Source organism: Prionailurus viverrinus, chromosome A1 (genome assembly GCF_022837055.1).
Source record: "Prionailurus viverrinus isolate Anna chromosome A1, UM_Priviv_1.0, whole genome shotgun sequence".
NCBI classification, from domain to species: Eukaryota; Metazoa; Chordata; class Mammalia; order Carnivora; family Felidae; genus Prionailurus; species Prionailurus viverrinus.
In genome coordinates, this window is record NC_062561.1 from 71,993,375 (window position 1) to 72,015,071 (window position 21,697).

At 37.2% G+C, this 21,697-nt stretch overlaps 1 protein-coding gene and 1 long non-coding RNA gene across 6 annotated transcripts in view; both read left to right on the forward strand.

The window, feature by feature from the left end:
- Positions 1–21,697, forward strand: part of PCCA (propionyl-CoA carboxylase subunit alpha) — a 417,383-nt gene that overhangs the window by 275,728 nt on the left and 119,958 nt on the right. Inside the window, exon 20 of one of the 5 annotated variants that reach the window (XM_047863139.1) lies at positions 5,958–6,778. The exons of the other annotated variants lie outside the window; for them this stretch is intronic. Coding sequence (XP_047719095.1) covers positions 5,958–5,984 — 27 coding nt within the window. The 3' untranslated portion in view covers positions 5,985–6,778. Of the gene's footprint in view, positions 1–5,957; positions 6,779–21,697 lie in introns of those variants that run through there. 5 annotated transcript variants of the gene reach the window in all.
- On the forward strand, positions 9,660–13,003 carry LOC125168277 (uncharacterized). The gene is made up of 3 exons (XR_007153059.1): positions 9,660–10,975; positions 11,061–11,124; positions 12,967–13,003. It is a non-coding gene; the product is annotated as an uncharacterized LOC125168277 (long non-coding RNA).

Below are 21,697 nucleotides of genomic sequence, written 5' to 3' on the forward strand. Positions count from 1 at the left end.
CTCTTAAGGGAGGGACCCCAAATAGCCAAAACAATTTTCAAAAAGAAGGACAAAGTTGGAAAGCTCAAACTTCCTGATTTTAATACTTATTACAAAACTGTGGTCAAAATGGTGTGGTACTCGCATAAGACAGACACATAGACCAAAAGAAGAAATTCTGGTACGTGCCACAGCATGGAGGAACCTGAGGGAATTGAGCTCAGTGAAATAAGCCAGACACAAAAGGACAAATACTGTATGATTCCAAATCATACAGTATGTAGAGTAGTTAAATTCATAGAAAATAGAATGGTGGTGCCAGAGCTGGGAGAGTGGGAAACAGAGGGTTATTATTTAAAGGGCATAGAGTTTTAGTTTTACAAGATGAAAATAATTTTGAAGATGGCCATTGGCGATGCATATACAAAACTCTGCATGTCTTTAATACCACTGAACTGTACGCTTCAAAATGGGTAAGATAGTAAATTATATGATTTGTAAAAATTTTTTAAGTGCAAAAATCAATACAGATTAGTATTTTTTGATAAAAAATTTAAAAGTAGTGAGGATGAAACTTTTGGGAAACAAAGGAAGCATGGTAGGGGGAAAAGTTAAGAAGCAGTAGGTGGGGGCACATGGGTGGCTCAGTCCATTGAGCATACGACTCTTAAATTTTGGTTCAGGTCATGATCTCACGGTTTGTGATTTCGAGCCCCCTGTCAGGCTCTCTGCGGGCAGCAGCATGGAGCCTGCTTGGGATTTTCTGTCTCTCTTTCTCTGTCTCTCTCTCTCCCTCTCTCGACGCCCCTCACCTGTTTGTGTGCTTGCTCTCTCAAAATAAATAAATAAACTTAAAAAAAAGAAGTAGTAGATAGGGTGAAATATTTTATGTTTTAGATTTTTGATTTTGAATATAAGGGTCAGAATGAATAGCAAAACTGAGTATAAAATCTGCTAACACCAAATTGAAATATTGTTTAGCATATTAAGATGAGAAACTTAAAAATATCAAAAACAAACTAATGTTTACTTACATTTAATTCATGATTATATTCTGTATTCCCAAGATGTTTTCCATTCTCTTTTATTCTGTGTAATGTGATACTGGTCAAAATAGTTCATGATAGTGCGTTTGTTATCTTAAAGATGATGGCCTAACTTCATACTGAAAACAGTTCACTTGGAAGAAAAATGTCAGAGTACTCTTGATGTGAAGAAAATTAGCTCAAGAATTCAGCCTTCCTAAAGATGAAAAAGTGTGCACTGTACATGCACTTAAAATTTTTTTGCCTAATATTTCTGTTAACTACTAGTAAGTAGAAATAATAAACAGAAGACAGTATATGATCCTAGATATTGATTTAGATATCCTTTGTGTTACAGTGAGCCATCAATAGAAATTTTTATAAAGATCCTGTAAACTACAGGATCCAGAATCCTCAAACTCATGAATTTTGGCACAGCAATGTAATTTTTGTGCTAATAGTTGAAGAGAAAAATCTCAATGATGAAAAGAAACATTTAGTATAGTTAAGAAAAATGAAAATTGTTTTTATCTTTTTTAAAACTCTTTTCAGCTCATTTTCCTAAATGAGATTTTTTTTTTTTTTGCTTCTTATGGAAAGGTCAAAACTTTCCTTTTTGATAGCCATAAAATTGTGCTGCAGTTTTATCTTTTATTATTATTATTTTTTTTAATATAAAATTTATTGTCAAATTGGTTTCCATACAACACCCAGTGCTCATCCCAACAGGTGCCCTCCTCAATGCCCATCACCCACTTTCCCCTCTCCCCCAACCCCCATCAACCCTCAGTTTATTCTCAGTTTTTAAGAGTCTCTTATGGTTTGGCTCCCTTCCTCTCTAACTTTTTTTTTTTCCTTCCTTCCCCTTCCCCATGGGTTCCTGTTTAGTTTCTCAGGATCCACCTAAGAGTGAACACATGTGGTATCTGTCTTTCTCTGTATGGCTTATTTCACTTAGCATAACACTCTCCAGTTCCATCCACGTTGCTACAAAAGGCCGTATTTCATTCTTTCTCATTGCTAAGTAGTATTCCATTGTATATATAAACCACAACTTCTTTATCCATTCATTAGTTGATGGACATTTAGGCTCTTTCCATAATTTGGCTATTGTTGAAAGTACTGCTATATAAACGTTGGGGTACAAGTGCCCCTATGCATCAGCATTCCTGTATCCCTTGGGTAGATTCCTAGCAGTGATATTGCTGGGTCATAGGGTAGATCTATTTTTAATTTTTTTTTTTTTTTAATTTTTTTTTCAACGTTTATTTATTTTTGGGACAGAGAGAGACAGAGCATGAACGGGGGAGGGGCAGAGAGAGAGGGAGACACAGAATCGGAAACAGGCTCCAGGCTCTGAGCCATCAGCCCAGAGCCCGACGTGGGGCTCGAACTCCCGGACCGCGAGATCGTGACCTGGCTGAAGTCGGACGCTTAACCGACTGCGCCACCCAGGCGCCCCTATTTTTAATTTTTTGAGGAACCTCCACACTGTTTTCCAGAGCGGCTGCACCAGTTTGCATTCCCACCAACAGTGCAAGAAGGTTCCCGTTTCTCCACATCCTCTCCAGCATCTATAGTCTCCTGATTTGTTCATTTTAGCCACTCTGACTGGCATGAGGTGATATCTCAGTGTGGTTTTGATTTGTATTTCCCTGATGAGGAGCGACGTTGAGCATCTTTTCATGTGCCTGCCTGTTGGCCATCTGGGGGTCTTCTTTAGAGAAGTGTCTATTCATGTCTTCTGCCCATTTCTTCACTGGATTATTTGTTTTTTGGGTGTGGAGTTTGGTGAGTTCTTTATAGATTTTGGATACTAGCCCTTTGTCCGATATGTCATTTGCAAATATCCTTTCCCATTCCATCGGTTGCCTTTTAGTTTTGTTGATTGTTTCCTTTGCAGTGCAGAAGCTTTTTATCTTGATGAAGTCTGAATAGTTCATTTTTGCTTTTAATTCCCTTGCCTTGGAGATGTGTCGAGTAAGAAATTGCTGAGGCTGAGGTCAGAGAGGTTTTTGTTTGTTTGTTTGTTTGTTTTGCTTTCTCCTCTAGGGTTTTGATGGCTTCCTGTCTCACATTCAGGTCCTTTATCCATTTTGAGTTTATTTTCGTGAGTGGTGTAAGAAAGTGGTCTAGTTTCATTTGGGGCGCCTGGGTGGCGCAGTCGGTTAAGCATCCGACTTCAGCCAGGTCACGATCTCGCGGTCCGTGAGTTCGAGCCCCGCGTCGGGCTCTGGGCTGATGGCTCAGAGCCTGGAGCCTGTTTCCGATTCTGTGACTCCCTCTCTCTCTGCCCCTCCCCCGTTCATGCTCGGTCTCTCTCTGTCCCAAAAATAAATAAAAAAAAATTAAAAAAAAAAAAAAAAAAAAAAAAAGAAAGTGGTCTAGTTTCATTCTTCTGCATGTTGCTGTCCAGTTCTCCCAGCACCATTTGTTAGAGAGACTTTTTTCCATTGGATATTCTTTCTTGCTTTGTCAAAGATTAGTTGGCCATACATTTGTGGGTCCAATTCTGGAATCTCTATTCTATTCCATTGGTCTATATGTCTGTTTTTGTGCCAATACCGTGCTGTCTTGATGATTACAGCTTTGTAGTGGAGGCTAAAGTCTGGAATTGTGATGCCTCCTGTTTTGGTTTTCGTCTTCAATATTACTTTGGCTATTCGGGGTCTTTTGTGGTTCCATACAAATTTTAGGATTGCTTGTTCTAGCTTTAGAGGAATGCTGGTGCAATTTTGATTGGGATTGCATTGAATGTGTAGATTGCTTTGGGTAGTACTGACATTTTAACAATATTTATTCTTCCAATCCATGAGCATGGAATGTTTTCCCATTTCTTTGTATCTTCTTCAATTTCCTTCATAAGCTTTCTATAGTTTTCAGCATACAGATCTTATACATCTTTGGTTAGGTTGATTCCTAGGTATTTTATGCTTCTTGGTGCAATTGTGAAAGGGATCAGTTTCTTTGTCTTTCTGTTGCTTCATTATTAGTGTATAAGAATGCAACTGATTTCTGTACATTAATTTTGTATCCTGAGACTTTGCTGAATTCACGTATCAGTTCTAGCAGACTTTTGGTGGAGTCTGTAGGGTTTTCCATGTATAATATCATGTCATCTGCAAAAAGTGAAAGCTTGACCTCATCTTTGCCAATTTTGATGCCTTTGATTTCCTTTTGTTGTCTGATTGCTGATGCTAGAACTTCCAACACTATGTTAAACAACAGCAGTGAGAATGGACATCCCTGTCGTGTTCCTGATTGTGCTGCAGTTTTAAATTACAATCAGATTCCTTTCATTCTGCCAATTTCAAGTAAGTTGTATATTGATACAATTTATATTAAAAGTTAAATGGCAGAGATCCACTTCTGAAACAGCAGTTTTGTGCAACAAAGCAACTATTACTGGTGAAAGTTATAAAAATCTCTATTGTAGATGACATATTGTTGTATGTAGAAAATTCTGAAAAATCCATTAAGGAATTATTACAAAATAAGTTTAGCAAGGGTACAGGGTACAAAAGAGATATATAAAAGTCAATTGCATTTTTACTTATTTGCAATGAACAATCCAAAAACAAAATTATGAAAAAGTTACCATTAAGAGCATCAAAAGAATAAAAGAACAAAAGAGGTATAAATTTATACTGTGAAAACTAAAAACTATTAAAAAAGATATTAATAGAAATCCAAATAAATAGCATCTCATATTCCTGAATTGAAAGACTTAATGTTGTTCAGATGGTAATATTTCCTAAATTGGTTTACACATTCAATGCAGTTCTTTCCAGAATCCAAAAAAAAATTTTCTCCAGAAATTGACAAGCTGATACTAAAATTTATATGGAAACTTAAGGGACCCAGAATAGTAAAAGCAATCTTGAAAAAAAGAACAAAGTTGGAGAACTCAGTTTCCCTTTTCAAGACTTAACAACAGAATTGTCTCATAAAATATAGTACTTGCATAAAGATAAACATATAGATCAATAGAACAGAATTGAGAATCCAGAACTAAATCCCTGATTTTTGACAAAGGTGCCAAAGTAATTCAGTGAAGGAAAGAATAATCTTGTCAACAAATGGTACTGGACCAAGTCGGTATCTACGTGTAAAAGAATAAAGTTGAATCCCTATCTCATATTGAGTTAATTATACCAAAATTAACCTAAAGTGGATAAAAGATCTAAATGTAAAAGATGAAACAATAAAACTCTTAGAAGAAAACATAAGGGTACAGCTACATGACCTTGCTTGTGGCAGCAGTTGCTTAGATAGGACAAAAGCACAAGCAACAAAAGAAAAAATAAATTGGTCTTTGTCAAAATTAAAAACTGTGTTCAAAAGATACGGAACAAGAAACTGAAAAGACAGAACACAGAAGGGAAAACATATTTGCAAATAATATATTCAGTAAAACACTTGTATTTAAAATACATAAATACATACAACTCAAAGGTAAATTAAATAGGAATATATAATATCCATTTACCCTTTCTATAAAATAATTTGATAACATTCATCAAAGACCTTTAAAAAATGTTCATATTCTTTGGTTCACTGATACCTCTTCTCAAACCCCACCCAATGAGGGGCGCCTGGGTGGCTCAGTCGGTTGGGTTTCTGACTTCGGCTCAGGTCATGATCTTGTAGTTCCTGAGTTTGGGCCCTGTGTCGGGCTGTGTGCTGACAGCTCAGAGCTTGAAGCCTGCTTTGGATTCTGTGTCTCCCTCTCTCTCTCTGACTCTCCTTGGCTCATACTCTGTCTGTCTCTCTCTCAAAAGTAAATAAACATTAAAAAAAACCCTACCCAATGAAAAATTGCAAATATGAACATGAAAAAAAGATGAATTAATGGTGGCTTGCCTTGGAGATATCCATGTAAACAATCTCTACATATGGTAATAAAAGGTCAGCAGGCTTGGAAGTAATTAAAATACATAAATGTCTTAACAGAAGTGTCTTCAACCACTTAAATCCTGAGAAAGATAGAAGAAAGAGCACTCAACTGGCTGGGGGAAAGGAAGTATCTAGGTGGAAGTGAAGTCATCTTGGCCAAGATGACTAATGAGTAACAGATTAGAATGTGATGACATATGTCATGACTTACCTCCAAATCTGGTAAAATAGGTAAGGAAAAGCACTGGCACGTGGTAGCAAGGTAAGTTTTTTGAAACATCAGAGACATTTTCTATAGATAACCTTGATTTCTTATTATGGAAGTGTATGCTTCCTTAATTTTTCTATTATTTGTTTTCCACAAACAGTAGAGTGAGGAAGGGGTGTCCCTGTCTTGTTCTAGTTGCACTGTTGTTTTCTGGTACCTATTTTAGCCTATTTAAAGGTATTTCCATGAAGCAGTTGATTACTTTGATCTACGATTATCGAAGATGTACCCTGTCCCAGGCACTGTGGTAGGCACTACATATAATTTATCTCTAAATGAGATAGTAGGAAACCGGAACGCAGTTGTTACTAGCCCATGCACTAGTACCTCTCTCTATCTCTTTTTATAGAGTAGTTTGGCTAGACAAAATTCTGAGATATAGTAGCACAGTCAAGGAAAATTACAAAGAATAATGCACTTATTTCTAAACAGAATACTTTTGTCACATGATAAAGGGATTTTTTTTTGTGATAGGCAGAAAGTTATGGCTGCAGTCATACTATTTAAAGGATCATGTAAGGTATCCCAAAGTGTACACAATATTATATACACAATGTACCCAGTGTTGAAAAATACACAATCAGGAATACTGGTTAAGAGTAGCTGTTAGAGGGGTGCCCGGGTGGCTCAGTTGGTTGGGTATCCGACTTGAAATTTCGGCTCGGGTCATGGTCTCATAGTTCAGTTCGTGAGTTCAAGCCCCAACTTGGGCTCCACGCTGACAGTGCAGAGCCTGCTTGGGTTTCCCTTTCTCTCTCTCTCTCTCTCTCTCTCTCTCTCTCTCTCTCTCTCTCTCCCCCTGCCCCTCCCTTGCACTCTCTCTCTCAAATAAATAAGCTTAAAAAAAAAAGAGTAGCTGTTAGAAAGCATTTTTAGTATCTTATTGCCTCTTGTAGAGGTTACCATATTTTTCAAATGGGTATTAAAATTCAATATATTGTTTTAGCAGTGATCTTACAGTTTTTTTTTTTTTAATTTTTTTTTCAACGTTTTATTTATTTTTGGGACAGAGAGAGACAGAGCATGAACGGGGGAGGGGCAGAGAGAGAGGGAGACACAGAATCGGAAACAGGCTCCAGGCTCTGAGCCATCAGCCCAGAGCCCGACGCGGGGCTCGAACTCACGGACCACGAGATCGTGACCTGTCTGAAGTCGGACGCTTAACCGACTGCGCCACCCAGGCGCCCCAGTGATCTTACAGTTTTATCCAAGTAAGTAATAATCTTTGAGAGCAATACATGATTTGAGATAAATAAGATTTTTGCAACTAAAAGAGCTTTCATTTCATTTTCTTAGTAATCTTTGTTTTGGTTGATATAAAATTGTCTCATCTTTAGATGCCTGTGGGAGGGAAATGTTTTGTAGTATTCATATCATTGAAATTACCACCCTATATTTTTCTTCTCGAACAGAGAAAATGGTAATGAACATAAGAATAAAAAATAATAATTACATATGGATGCATAATAAATAACTACATACGCATCATCTGAAGGTTTCCTTCTCTAACATAGCTAACCCTTTCCCATTTGTTCTACCATTATAGATTTTGTTCTAGACTTCATTTGTAGGAAAACATTCCACCAGAGTTACTTTGAAAATGTGTGTGTGTGTGTGTGTGTGTGTGTGTTTTAGTTTATTTATTTTGAGAGAGAGAACACAAGGAGGGGAGGGACAGAGAGAAGGAGAGACAGTCCCAAGCAGGCTTTGTGCCATCAGCGCAGAACCCAGTACAGGGCTCGAACCCGTGAATCATGAGATCGTGACCTGAGCCAAGATCAGGAGTCAGATACTTAACTGACTGAGCCACCCAGGCACCCCTGAAAATGTGGTTTTAAGTAGAACTAGTTAAGTATTTTTAAGTAATATTATCATAAAGATTAAGAATTAAATGAAGTTAGCATTTGCCAATAAAGAATTTTGTGCACAAAATCATATTTTCTTTATGTTTTCAGTAAGAATTTATTCTTGCATTTTATATCACAGTCTCTGTTCCTTTTATCCCATTTGTAGGGAGTAATGCTAAATCATGTAGTTACTGGAATTTTTATAGGGACATGGTAAGAATCATGGTTCTTTTAAGGAAATAATTTTCCAGTGCCCTTCCTAGAATAAAATGCAATATTATTCTATCTGTCCTTTTGTCACTATGGTCAAGTTTTAGAGTAGACTCTTATTTTTGAACGTGAAAAAGACATCAGCAAACAAGGTGAGTTTACTTTTACATTTATGCCTACTGTAGGCTTTTTATTAAAGAGTTAGCTATAGCTTAAGGGCATGGTAGGCAGACAGAAAACCGAAAGAACATTTTTGTAGTAACTTATTTTATTTTTTATTTTGCTTTATTTTATTTAGTTTTTTATAGTAACATTTTATTTTTTATTTTTTATTTTTTTAATTTTTTTTAACGTTTATTTATTTTTGAGACAGAGAGAGACAGCATGAACGAGGGAGGGTCAGAAAGAGGGAGACACAGAATCTGAAACAGGCTCCAGGCTCTGAGCTGTCAGCACAGAGCCCGACGCGGGGCTCGAACTCACAGTCTGTGAGATCATGACCTGAGCCGAAGTCGGCCACCCAACCAACTGAGCCACCCAGGCGCCCCTGTAGTAACATTTTAAAATGAATACCATAGTACTCTTAAGCGCTTGTAATGAAGGACTTTATTATTATTTTTAAAATTTTAATGTTCACTTATTTTTGAGAGAGAGAGGCAGAACACGACTAGGGAAAGAACAGAGAGAGAGAGGGAGACACAGAATCTGAAACAGGCTCCAGGCTCTGAACTGGCAGCACAGAGCCCGATGTGGGCCTCAAACTCTGGAAAGGTGATATTGTGACCTGAGCCGAAGTTGGACATTGAACTGACTAAGGCGCCTGGGTGGCTCAGTCATGATCTCACGGTTTGTGGGTTCAAGGCTCCTGTTGGGCTCTGTGCTGACACCTGAGAGCCTGGAGCCTGCTTGGATTCTGTGTCTCCCTCTCTGTCTGCCCCTCCCTTGCTTGCACTGGGTCTCTGTCTTTCAAAGAATAAACATCAAGCAAAATTTTTTTAATTAAAAAAAGAAAATTGACGTATGTGATAAATGCCAAAAAGTTGAGGTTTTTGAATTTATGCAGTATTTTTTTAACGTTTATTTATTTTTGAGAGAGATACAGAGTATGGGGGGGCAGAGGCAGAGAGGGGGGTGATCCAGAATCCAAAGCAGGTTCCAGGCTGTCAGCATAGAGCCTGACGTGGGGCTCGAACTCACAGTGAGATCATGACCAGAACCGAAGTCAGATGCTTAACTGACTGAGCCACCCAGGCACCCCAAGAAATTATGCACTATTTTATATTTAAAACTTAAAAATCTTTTTTTTTTGGTCAGCAATTAATTCAATGTTATGATCATATAAGCTACTTTTTTTGTTAGGTGATTTTTTCACTTAGGCTTCCCACCCCCCACCCCCCCACTTTTAAAAAGAATGCTAGACAAAGTAGCAAAAATGTTACCCTATTTGAAGAAATGAATTTTTTTTCCAGAAAACATAATATTGTGCAAACATGAAATTCTTTCACTGTGGCAACATTTGTTTTCTTGATAAAGTTATTTTTCCATTTGAGAAAAATTGCTAGGAAAATAGGTTTGTGCTTAAAAATTTTAAATATTTTGGCAAAAATCATAAAACCATCATAACCATAAGTAAAGCCAATAGAGAAGCCAACAGACCAGAGGAGAAATTTGCCGCTCATTTCAGTGACAAAAGGGGAATAAATGTTCTTAATATATAAAGAACTATTGATCAATGAAAAAGACCAGCCTTCCAGGTGAAAAATTCTCAGGTGGTTTATGGCAAAGGAAATATAAATGGTGCCTCCATCCATGACAAAATGTGCTAAACCACACAGAGAAAATAAGGTGAAAATTATGATGTACCATTTCCCACCTACATTTCAGCAAAGATAAAAAGTTGGATAATTCTCTAATTTTATAAGGTTATAGAGAAATAGGCCCATGTATGTGTAATTGGTGGGTGCGCAAATTGATACAGCCTCCATTTTTTGTCGAAAGTGAATTTATACTCTAGGATGTGTTCACATGCAGGAGACGTACAAGCATGTTCGTGGCAGTATCGTTTGCAAGAGCAGAGGACTACAGACAACTGGCCTATGCCTATCAAAATGGGGTCATTAAATAAATAAAGCCCTGTCATTGAACTATAGGGATCCGAACTTTCTTTGTATATGCTGAGTGTATTAAGTGACATTCTGTGTATATGCTAATAATGACAAAAGCATTGTATTTTCATTTGCATAAAAAAACATTTGTTTGCTACGTGTATAGGTTATCTTTAGAAGGAGACACAAGAAATTGGTAACCATGGTTGCCTTTGAATTGGGGAGCTGGATGGCTGACCCCTTGACAGGGTGAGAAGGATACATACCTTATACTAGATGTCCCTTTAGTACTTTTTGAATTTTGAACCTATTTTGTATTACCTACATCCCCACTCCCCCAAAGTAATGTTTCAAAATTATGCAGTGGACAGGTCTGCAAGGTATGGGACTATTGAAATAATGGAATTTTAATAACCTGTCAAGGATCTTACATTGCCTATCCCATCCAGGGAAGTAGTCACATGAGCAGTTGGCTCATTGAATAAAGAACTCTGGTCTTATACCCATAACTACACAAAGTGCAATTACTGAAACTCCAGCTGGCACTCTGAACTTGAAGGCAGTTGGTGGAGATCACTGAATAGGCTATACTAAGAGCTTGATCTAACGTGAAATAAGAAACTGGAAAGAAGCAAAGGAAGGATGGTAAGTAACATGGGTGAGAGAAAGGAAATTGAGTCGATAGATCTGGACATCCCCTCCAACAGCTTCCTATTTTTTCCTTCTTTAGGTATGTAAACTGTGCAGAGAGATTACTATTTGGAAAAGCCAGAGAGATGCCTGTGTTGCAAAAGGTAGTGAGAGCTCACTCCAGAAGCTTTGCTCAGGGTCCCAGAATTCACAGTAATTTCATTGGTTCTAAAATATCAGTGGTGGAATGGATTTATTTTCTGCTACTCTTGGCTTACAGAGGAAGGCACCAAAGTAACTTCCTTACCACTGTGACTCCTTTACTCCAAACTAAAGAATATACTTTCAAAGAGAACTCCTCCAAATCAGCTTGATGTCTGATAGGAGGGGGTCGGATAAATGAGGTTGTAGAGAAATTAAGTCTGAAGAGTAACCTTGCACAGCTTGACCTGTTTACTTTTCCAACGCACCCTTGTGCAGTGGGTATGTACTGTGCTTCTGAACCATAGGACTGAATTTTCATAAAAAGGTGAGGCTCCTGCCCATGTAATCTGGAAAATTGCTTGTCTAATTGGGGGGCACAGTTGCACCTGTACCCTCTTGAATGATTCAGTCATGTTGTGCTCAAGAGTCCAGGAACTTGTTATGTGACTAAATGAAGGAAAAGTGCATTATAAAATCCAGTTACTTTGGAAATGGAAAACACTGAATGGTATTGGTTGTTACCAAATTAAAGTTGGCAAATGCTATAATTAAGACTTTAAGTGATTTTTAGTATTATCCCCTGGTTTCAGCCACTTTCTGAAGCATTTCATTTGGAAGAAAACTTTCAGTTTTATTTCAGACACCAGACATTCAGGTTGAGTCAGTTCAGCTTTATAAGCCCTTATAAATAATTCGTTGTAGTCTAGTAGCTCATAATGGCCACTGCTAAAACTTCTACCACAACAACTTACTATAAGTTATTTACTCATTTTATTATATTATTGGCTCCTTGTGAACAGTGAAGCAAACTGTTAAATGTGCCTTTGCTAAGCAATTCAACCATTTAATGAATTTTGATCTATTTATAGCCATTATACATTTATCATTTCAGTTGTAATATAGTTTAATAGCTGTTTATTGAGTACCTCCTACAACATATGTCCTGGAGAACCAACAGTCATCAAGGGAGATGATGTCTTACTCCTCAGAATTTGTCATCTGTTGAGGGTGGCAAGGACAAAGTCTGTGTCAGTCAAGTATAACAGTTGAGATAGGACAATACTTTGAATTTTGGACATGTTTACAGTGTCTGAAATAGACAAGTGGAGATGTTTACTAAGACTTGGTATTAAGATTCTGTGTTTTAAGAAAGTTTTGAGAAGGTGAAAAGGTCAATGATGCCAGTGAATATTAAGAGGTCACAAAAGAAGAAGAAAACTGAGGTGTGCCTGTTGGATTTAGCAGAAATAATTGGTCATAGAGAGAACAGTGCCTGAAGCAGGGCTTGGGGAGGAGAGGGACAGAAAGTTAATGGTGAGCAAAATGGACATACACAGTTCCTGGAGGGCCTTTTAGACCATGAGTTTTGAATTTACTCTGAGGTTGTTCATTATCTCACCATCTCTTGTTGGAACATTTTATAAAGTATGTTCTAGAGAAGACTCTTGATCAATTGAGATTTTTTGAAAGTCTAACTTGTGCTCAATTTGGTATCTTATGAATTAATGGACTCTACACTTTAGTCATGATTAGGAATGAACCAACTTGTCATATTTTTAGTAAACTCATATTTTATACCAATTTATTTTACTCACTAATTCTGGTATGTGAAGAGGTTTTTTTGTTTTTCATTTTGTTTTGTCTTCATTATTGTTTTTACACGGGGGAGCGGGAATAAATTGGAGGCCTCCTAAGTGAATCACATGGTTACTTGCTGTCATATCACAGTGTTTATTTTCTTCATCGCACCTATTATAAATTTTAATTCTCTTTTTTTAACGTTTTATTTATTTTTGAGACAGGGAGAGACAGAACATGAACAGGGGAGGGTCAGAGAGAGGGAGACACAGAATCTGAAACAGGCTCCAGGCTCTGAGCTGTCAACACAGAGCCCGACGCGGGGCTCGAACTCACGGACCGAGAGATCATGACCTGAGCTGAAGTCGGCCGCTCAACCAACTGAGCCACCCAGGCGCCCCTTAATTCTCTTTTTTATTTCTTTGTCCACTTATGTAAGTTCAGTCTCTTTACACTAAAGTACAAGCTTTATATAAGAGGAGAACCTTGCCTTGTTTTCTAGTTGTACTTCTCAGGAAATGCTGAACGAGGGTATGGGAGCAGGGAAGGAAGGAAGGAAAGTGGGTAGAGAGTTGAAAAATCACTTCCTAATGACACGGTATGACGAGGCTTCAGCCAATAAATTAGAATATTACATCTGTTACATGCAGGGTCATCTGCATTGGCAGTTGCCTGTTGTACTCTCTCAACAAATTAGTTACATGATGGGATATGAAAATTCAGCCCAGTATGTTTGCCGGTTTAATTTGTTACGATTAAAGAAAACAATGATTTTATTTATTACAAATCCAGCACCTGGGAAATGTAATCCCAAATATCAAATTTAAGCTTTCTTCATTCATTTCAAAATTGAGTTACTCAGACTGGATTTATGTATGTATGTAGGAGTGTAATTAAAACTATGCAATCATTGTATCATTAAAGGGGAGATAGTTCCTTTTATTCATTAAAACTTAAGAGATTTTTATTTGTCATCAGATATATTGTTTTAGTTAGTAGGTCAAATGAAATGTTTTCTGGCCTTTCTTGTGGTAACGTGGCAAGCATGTAGTCCTGTGTTTGTCAGCAAAAAGGCACCTCAAACGGGATGGGCCTAGAATAAGTGATTGCTTTTACAAGGAAGTCTAATGAAGAGTATCAGCTCTTCGTAGGGTAAAAGAAAAGAAAAACACCCCAGAAAATCACTGTGGCTGCATACAGTTTGGCTGTGACGTCTTTTGGTGAGACTCTTGTCTTGGTTCTCCCCAAGATTGGGCTGCGCTTAACTAGGCCCACCTGGGCATGGCTCTCAGCTGCAGGCCAAGCTCAGGTTTTTCCCCGTGTAGGTCCCTGTCGTAGGTCCCTGTCGTAGGTCCCTGTCGTAGGTCCCTGTCGTAGGTCCCTGTCGTAGGTCCCTGTCGTAGGTCCCTGTGGGGACCCAGGCTGGAGGAATATTGCTTACCACTCTGTGGAGCATGTATGTTTTCATCAAACAAGGCAGGAGAACTGGGGGGCGAGGGATACCATGCAAACACATTTATAGCCTGATCTCAGACATGCAGGAAATGTGTCTGCACAAAGCAAAACATGTGACCTAAGCCCAACATCGGTGTGGAGAAGTATACGCCTGCCGCAGTGGGACAGATAGGAGAATGGGCTAGTGATAAACCAGCCTACCTTCAAGAGCTGGTTTGTAAAGAATGGTCTGTCCCTGCCCCCTGGAACTTGAAGAACACAGTGAAGAAGTCTAGATTTGAACTTTTTAAAAAAATCCATTTTTTTCGTAATTTATTGAACTCACCTGTAACAATAAATAGGCTGAATAATCTTTTCACTTCTTCAAATGTTATTAGAAATAAAATTGAATTTTTGTTTCACAAGCTAAGTTTCAACTGCCAAGCTTCAGTCTGCCTTTTAGGCTAGGAATGATTGAATGTTTTCTAAAAAATCATTTTAACGTTACTGATAAGACAGGTTCAAATGAGTCTTAACATACCATTAAGTGATTTTTGTTTGTTTTTGCTCACATAGGACATTGATGGAAAGCAAAAAAGAAAACTGCACATTAGCGATGTAACATCATAACTTTATCTGTTAGGATCAGCCGGACCATCCTACAGTAGCAGTCACCCTAAAATTGCAGGAACTTAGGTTTGTTTCTTACATGCATTAGATGTGCATTGTGTATCTGTTGGGGTGCATCCTTACTAGGAAGCTCAGGACCTGACAAAGGAAAGGAAAGAGAATGGAAATCATGCACCAGTTCTCAGAGCTTCTGCCTGTGTCCATCTGTTCATTCTGTTGGAAAAAGCACATGATGTGACTATTCCCCCGCCTTTAGGGGATGGGAAATGTAGTCACACTATGTGTCCACATGGAGGAGAACAGGCCAAACCACTACCTCAGAAGATACCAGTTGGGAGGAAAAACATTTATTTTTGTTAACAAAGAAAGTTGCTTACTATACCAGTAGTGTTCTTTTGAAGAAATGAAACACTTCTATGGGTAGGTTAGATGCAGGATAAATATCCATTGCATATTTTGGTTGAATGTTTTAAAAATCTTGCGTTATAAAAGTATCTGTCTTTGAATTTTATATTTTATTAAATTTTCAGTGATGTTATTAGCAAAGGTCATTGCAACTTAAGAGGTTAACTGTTCTGATAAGTGTTAAATTCTAACTTTACCAACGTGAAGTACATTTTTACAGAATGTTATCTAATTTTTTTGGACAAATAAAAAATGATATATATATATATAGGTTTAGAAAATTGCTAAAATACTTTTAGGACACAAAATGAGTTTGATTAATATATTCTGATAATACTTCACATTTCTTCAGGTTCTTAGGAAAAGCAGAGTAATACGAAGATTATTTTTTTTAAAGCAACAAAAGCAATTTAAGAAATATTTGCCGTTAACTAAGAAGAACATTATTCCAGTCTCTCAAAAGGCAAATTTAGGGAATATTCAAGCTAATTAGTTTCAATTATGTGATTAGAAAAAGGTAACCATCAGGGTGCCTGGGTGGCTCAGTTAGTTGAGCGTCTAACTCTTGCTTTTGGTTCAGGTCATGATCCCAGGGTTGTGGGATCAAGCCTGGTGTTGGACTCTATGCTCTTAAGATTCTCTCTCTCTCTGTCTTCTCCCCCACTTGTACACATTCCCTCTCTCTAAAATAAATTTAAAAATGAAAAAGAAAAAGATAACCATTAAAGCAAATTCAAATTAATATTCTATTTGGACATAGATAAAAACCAGCACCTTGAATGATACCAAGAGAGTAATCACGAGCACAGGTACAATGGCTGCACGTGAGAAAGATGGGATTGTGTCTAATGGCGTGTTATTGCAGTGGGAAGGCAGCTGGCCCACTCAGAAGTGTCACTTGTCTACCTAAACTCTGTAGCCTATTGAGTGGCAGTTCCAACTTCCAACAACTCTTATAACTGCACTTGTTTACACATTTTACATATCTCATTAATTTAATTATAAATGATGAATAACATTGATACTGAACACATTTAAAGCTGTGTAGTGCATATGTTAGTATGTTGTATCATGCTTTATTGTTTTGAATTTAATAAGGCATTTTAAATTTGGTTTTCATTCAGCTGGCCTAATTTTAATACTTAATATTTCCAGCACTATAATTGGTACCATATGAATTAAATGTATACTTTCCCCTATAACTGACTTTTTTTTTCAAGTTTTTATTTAAGTTCCAATTAATGTAAGGTGTAATATTAGTGTCAGGTATAGAATTTAGTGATTCAACATTTACATACAACACGCAGTGCTCTCCGTAATCCCCATCACCTATTTCATTCATTCCCATCCCTTTCTGGTAACCATTAGTGTGTTCTCTATAGTTAAGAGTTTGTGTAACTGACATTTTTTAATGCTAGGATCAGCTGCATTTGTAAGTAATACCTACTAGTGAATTCTTGAGTGTACAGTTCCAGGCAATAATTTTATTTTATTTTATTTTATTTTATTTTATTTTATTTTATTTTATTTTATTTTATTTTATTTTATTTTTTAATGTTTATTTTTGAATGAGAGCTTATGCATATGCAAGCAGGGGAGGGACAGAGAGAAAGGGGGACAGAGGATCTAAAGCAAGCTCTGTGCTGACAGCCGAGAGCCCGATGTGAGGCTCAGACTCATGAACCACGAGATCATGACCTCATCCGAAGTTGGATGCTTAACTGATCGAGCCACACCAGTGCCCTGGCAGTATTTCAATATTAGATAATAAATTTTAAAATCTATTTTTCCTTTAAGTTTTTTCTCTTTCAGTAATAAGGCAGTGTGTTATTTATTTCTAGAAACTTATTCTCTGCTATGAAATTTTCTCTGAATTGAAATCTTTCGGTTGGAGTTAACTTGCTAAACTGTCATAGTATGCCCTGAATTTTCTTGGGACAAAAAAGATAGGGCAAAAGTGGGACGTTCACATGTTGCTATTATATGAACAACTGTAAGTAGGATTCTAAACCATCTATGTAGTGTTTTTATGAGTTCAGGTTTGAAGGAAAAAAATCAGAATTTTAGAAGTTATAAGAATTTTTCGGTTTTTCTGAAATGTTATCATCCTGCTAGAGTGTTAAAGATCCTGTCTCCAACTGAGATTTCAGAGGTAAAACATAATCTAAAGTAACTGTGTAATATTTCATAAAATTTCTTACTGTTTTTTAAGAAACCATCTTACATGGTATTTATTGTGATCATTCTTAAAGTTCGGAGACTTGTAATAAACCAGCATGCTTACTGTTAGTGTGTACAGACTGCAATACAGTAAATCAGGGCATGGTATTGGCTGATTTCTCCCAGGCTGGCCGCAGAGGGCCACACGGCTCCGCAGGCTACTTCTGCTCTGCTGAGTTCACTGTGATGATTGCCTTTCCCCCATTCTTACGGACAAAACTATTCTTTTCCCTCTGCTGACCTTTACTCCCTAACTCTATGCTGGATTGAGGATGTAATTTCTTTTGTTTTCATTACTCTTTTTAATTGAGATATAATTGACAAATTAGTTTCCAGGATGTAACATTATGATTCAGTATTTGTGTATAGTATTGTGGAATGATCACCACAGTAAGTGTAGTTAGCATCCATCACCATACGTAGTCTTTTTTCTTGTGATAAGAACGCTTAAGATTTACTCTTAGTACCTTGAAATCTGTGATATAGTATTAACTATAGTCACTATGCTGTACATTACATCCCCATGGCTTACTTATTTTATAACTGGAAGTTTTTACCTTTTGACCCCCCCTCTCCCATTTCATCCACCCTTTACCTCCTGCCTCTGGCATCCACCAATCTCTTCTTTGTATCTGTGAGTTTGTGTATATGGTTTTTTGTCTTGTTTTGCTTTGTTTTGTAAGATTCTACACATAAGTGAGATCGTATGGTGTTTGCCTTTCTCTGATTTATTTCACTTAGGATAATGCCCTCAAGATCTATCCATGTCATCACAAATAGCAAGATTTACTTCTTTTTTATGGCTGAATAATATTGCTGTGTGTGTGTCTGCATGTGAATGTGTGCATGTGTGAGCACGTTTTCTTTATCCATTCATCCATTGGTGGACACTTAAGTTGCTTACATATCTTGGTTATTGTAAACAATGCTATAATGAACACAGAGTTAGTGTTTTCATTTTCTTCAGATAAACACCCAGAAGTGGAGTTGCTGGATCATATGGTAGTTCTGTTTTTAATTTTTTGAAGAACCTCTATACTGTTTTCTAGAAGTTAAAAAGTATTTGACTCCCCTTAGGTCATCTCCTTGTTTAACAGTGGAGAACACATTAAGCCTGGACGATTGAGTGCCTCACCCAAGGTTATTAGGTGAGCAAAGCCAGAAGTCTCAGGTCTCCTCATGACTAGTCCTCTTTTTGTTGAGTTCTCTACAGGGAGAAGAGATTCCAGTTCAGCAAGTATGAGGGTGGTGTCATATATATATATGTGTGTGTGTGTGTATATATCTATATATATGTATACACACACAAATATACATATACACATGTATATACATATATATACTTGTATATATGTACATATATATATTGCTTTTGAAGTCTTGAATTTCTCCTATTTAGAGTTTGTTGCATACCATTGTATCTAATAGTGTTCTTTAAGAAAAGGATGTGATTGCTCAATATGAGTATATGAGCCCACCATAACCAAGTACAGATAGTTAAAAAGGGTTGGTAGAGTAGACACCAAGACTGCTTTATTCTACTGGGATAATATTCCTGATTCTGAATGTAACTTTCTTCTACTACTTCATAGTCCAAATCATGGCTGTTCAATGGAATATTTTGCCAAATCAAGAAGTTTTTAAAATTTTGAACTCTTTCTGCTGGCTTTTATTAACTAAAGAGTTGTAACATCAGAGTCCTGGGGTTTTTTGTTGTTGTTAGGGAAGAAATTAACTGTGCAAACCATGGCTAATTTTTTTTATTAACTTTTTAACTACTTCCAGTCAACAAATATTTGAAACACTTGAATATTATTGATGTATCTCCTCTGTTTTTTGAGGTCCTGTAGAAGATGTGCAAAAATAGAGTTGGAGGCCAGAAAGAAATTTCAGGCAGAAGTAAAAATGTTCTGCCTTAACTTTGATTTTTGTGTAAGGAAATCATGTAAACTTGTAACATTACTTTTATGGAGCTTTGTAGTCCATAAAAATAACATCGTCGTAGCGTCTCAATGTGCGTCATTCGTGACTGAGGGTTTTGATGTCTTTGCAGAAGGCAGCCTAGTGCCTGCCTTTGAAATGTGTGAGGCAGTTTTAGACGCGCTTCTCAGATGGATTTAATTAGCCCTTCCTGGGACTGGGTGTCCGCTGGTTACAACTGAATTCTCATTTCATTCACCCATAACTAGAAACACCTCGCTTCAAACGGGCTTCTTCAAAGAAAGAGAGCTTTAGGGTTCTATGTTTTACTGCTGTTTGATGTTGGTTTCCCTTTAACTGAGAAGACCTTCTGTTTATACAACTGTTATTATTAAGAAAACATAGCTTTCTTCACCGAGGTTCCTTTTGTATCAGTGCTGGTTATTGGGGGAAGTCCGAGATCTGTGGAATAGATCTTGCTCTGTCAGACTACTAGGGCAGCCGTGTGTTTGCATATTTTGCTTACGGGAGATGTGAACCAAAATTAGGGCATAAACTTGTGAAATAATTCTGTAAACCCGAAATTTGAATGCCAGTATGTAAGGTGAAAACCAGTAACTGAATATGTTAATAGGGCAGTTGGTTCAGAAGCTTATAATATGAACCGCAAAAATAGAGCAGATCAACCAACAAGACTTGCCATAATTCAAATAGTAATTGCATCTTGATTTACTCTCCTTACCGTGCATGGCTTATGATATGCTTTCAATAAATACTTTAAAAAATTAATTGAAATTAGTATGCTTCAATATCAGAACATATTCTCCATAGTAAGGTTAAAGACTTTTAAAAACATATACTGCTAGTAATATTTGGAGTCTTTGAGCAATTATCCCTCAATCTTCACATTTCATTAGAATAGCTACTTGGATTTGCCCTGAAAATAATGCGCTTTCTTCTCTTTTTTCAGCTAGTGTGCCTAGGGTCTGGCATGCTTCATCATCAAGGCAGCTTTTATCTTCTGTGCCCACAGTTCTAATTACATTTCAGGGGTTTGTGATCCCTCCCAGAATCCTGGTCATTCATTGTATTTAGGATGAAATGCTTCAGGGGGTTTTTGGGCTGTTCACTCATAGGCACAGGTTTGCATCTCTAAAAGTTTTTCTTGCTATAACATCCTGATTTGTTTAAAAAAATCCTAAAAAAGTACTCTTTAACTTATTCTTTTTTACTTTTATGGAAAATTAATTTAGACTATTCAAGCTTAAAATTGTCCCATAGCCACAGATCACACTGAAAAATACATAGTAATATGTCCCACAAATTCTTTTGGTGTCTTGTTTCAGGATTCCATCCAAGAATCTGTAGATCTCAGGCTTGTATTTCTGCCTAGTTTCTTAGCCATAACTGATCTTTTCCATGTTATTCATCAGACGTAGTTGTATATAACTGCCAGTTTCTAACACTAAAGGTCAGAGATGTATCCACCACTGAAGATAATGAAAAAAAAAATTGATGAAGGCTTATAAACGGTTTTGTGTTTTGTGTTTTTTTGTTTTTTTAAAATGTTTTGAGCAATGCTGGCGTAAGCCAGAAAGGGATTTCACTGAAAGGGCCAAAATATTGTTGGGAATTGATTTCTGTGTTCTTTATTACACATTTTGTGACTTGTGACTATTTGGGGGAAATCCTGGTGTTAGGAGAATTATAGGTGGACATATGGCTCAGGAAGATTTCATTTAATTTTGTAAATTTAATGTTTAAAATTTTTATCCATATGATTTAAGGTGTTCTTTGAATGGTTCTGCCCTTAGTACAGTGTTACATGGTTTCACAGTCTTTATGTCCTGCAGATGTTCTGACAATCCTGGTAGAGGGATGCCTGGATGGCTCAGTCAGTTGAGCGTTCAACTTCAGCTCAGGTCATGATCTCGTGGTTTGTCAGTTCAAGCCCCACATCAGGCTCTCTGATGTCAGCACAGAGCCCGCTTCAGATCCTCTGTCACCCCCCCCCCCCCGCCTCTCCCCCACTTGAGATCTGTCTCACACAAAACAAAATCTTGGTAGAAATATAAAATGTCAAATACAAAGGACAGAACATTATGAATTTTATATCAATTTGCAAGACAAGTTTTTAGGGAATCCTATTTCTAACATTTGGAGTTAATAAGTAACACATTACAGTTATCATGTTTTCTATTCTGCAAACTGGGCCATCTTATAAAAAAGAAATCAGTCACATTGGATATAGGGACATAGACAATCATACTCTTCCTCCATTATCTTTGTAAAACCTGCCAGCATTTACTAACAGGTTTAGTTTGGGGCTAGGTAAACAGGTGGTGG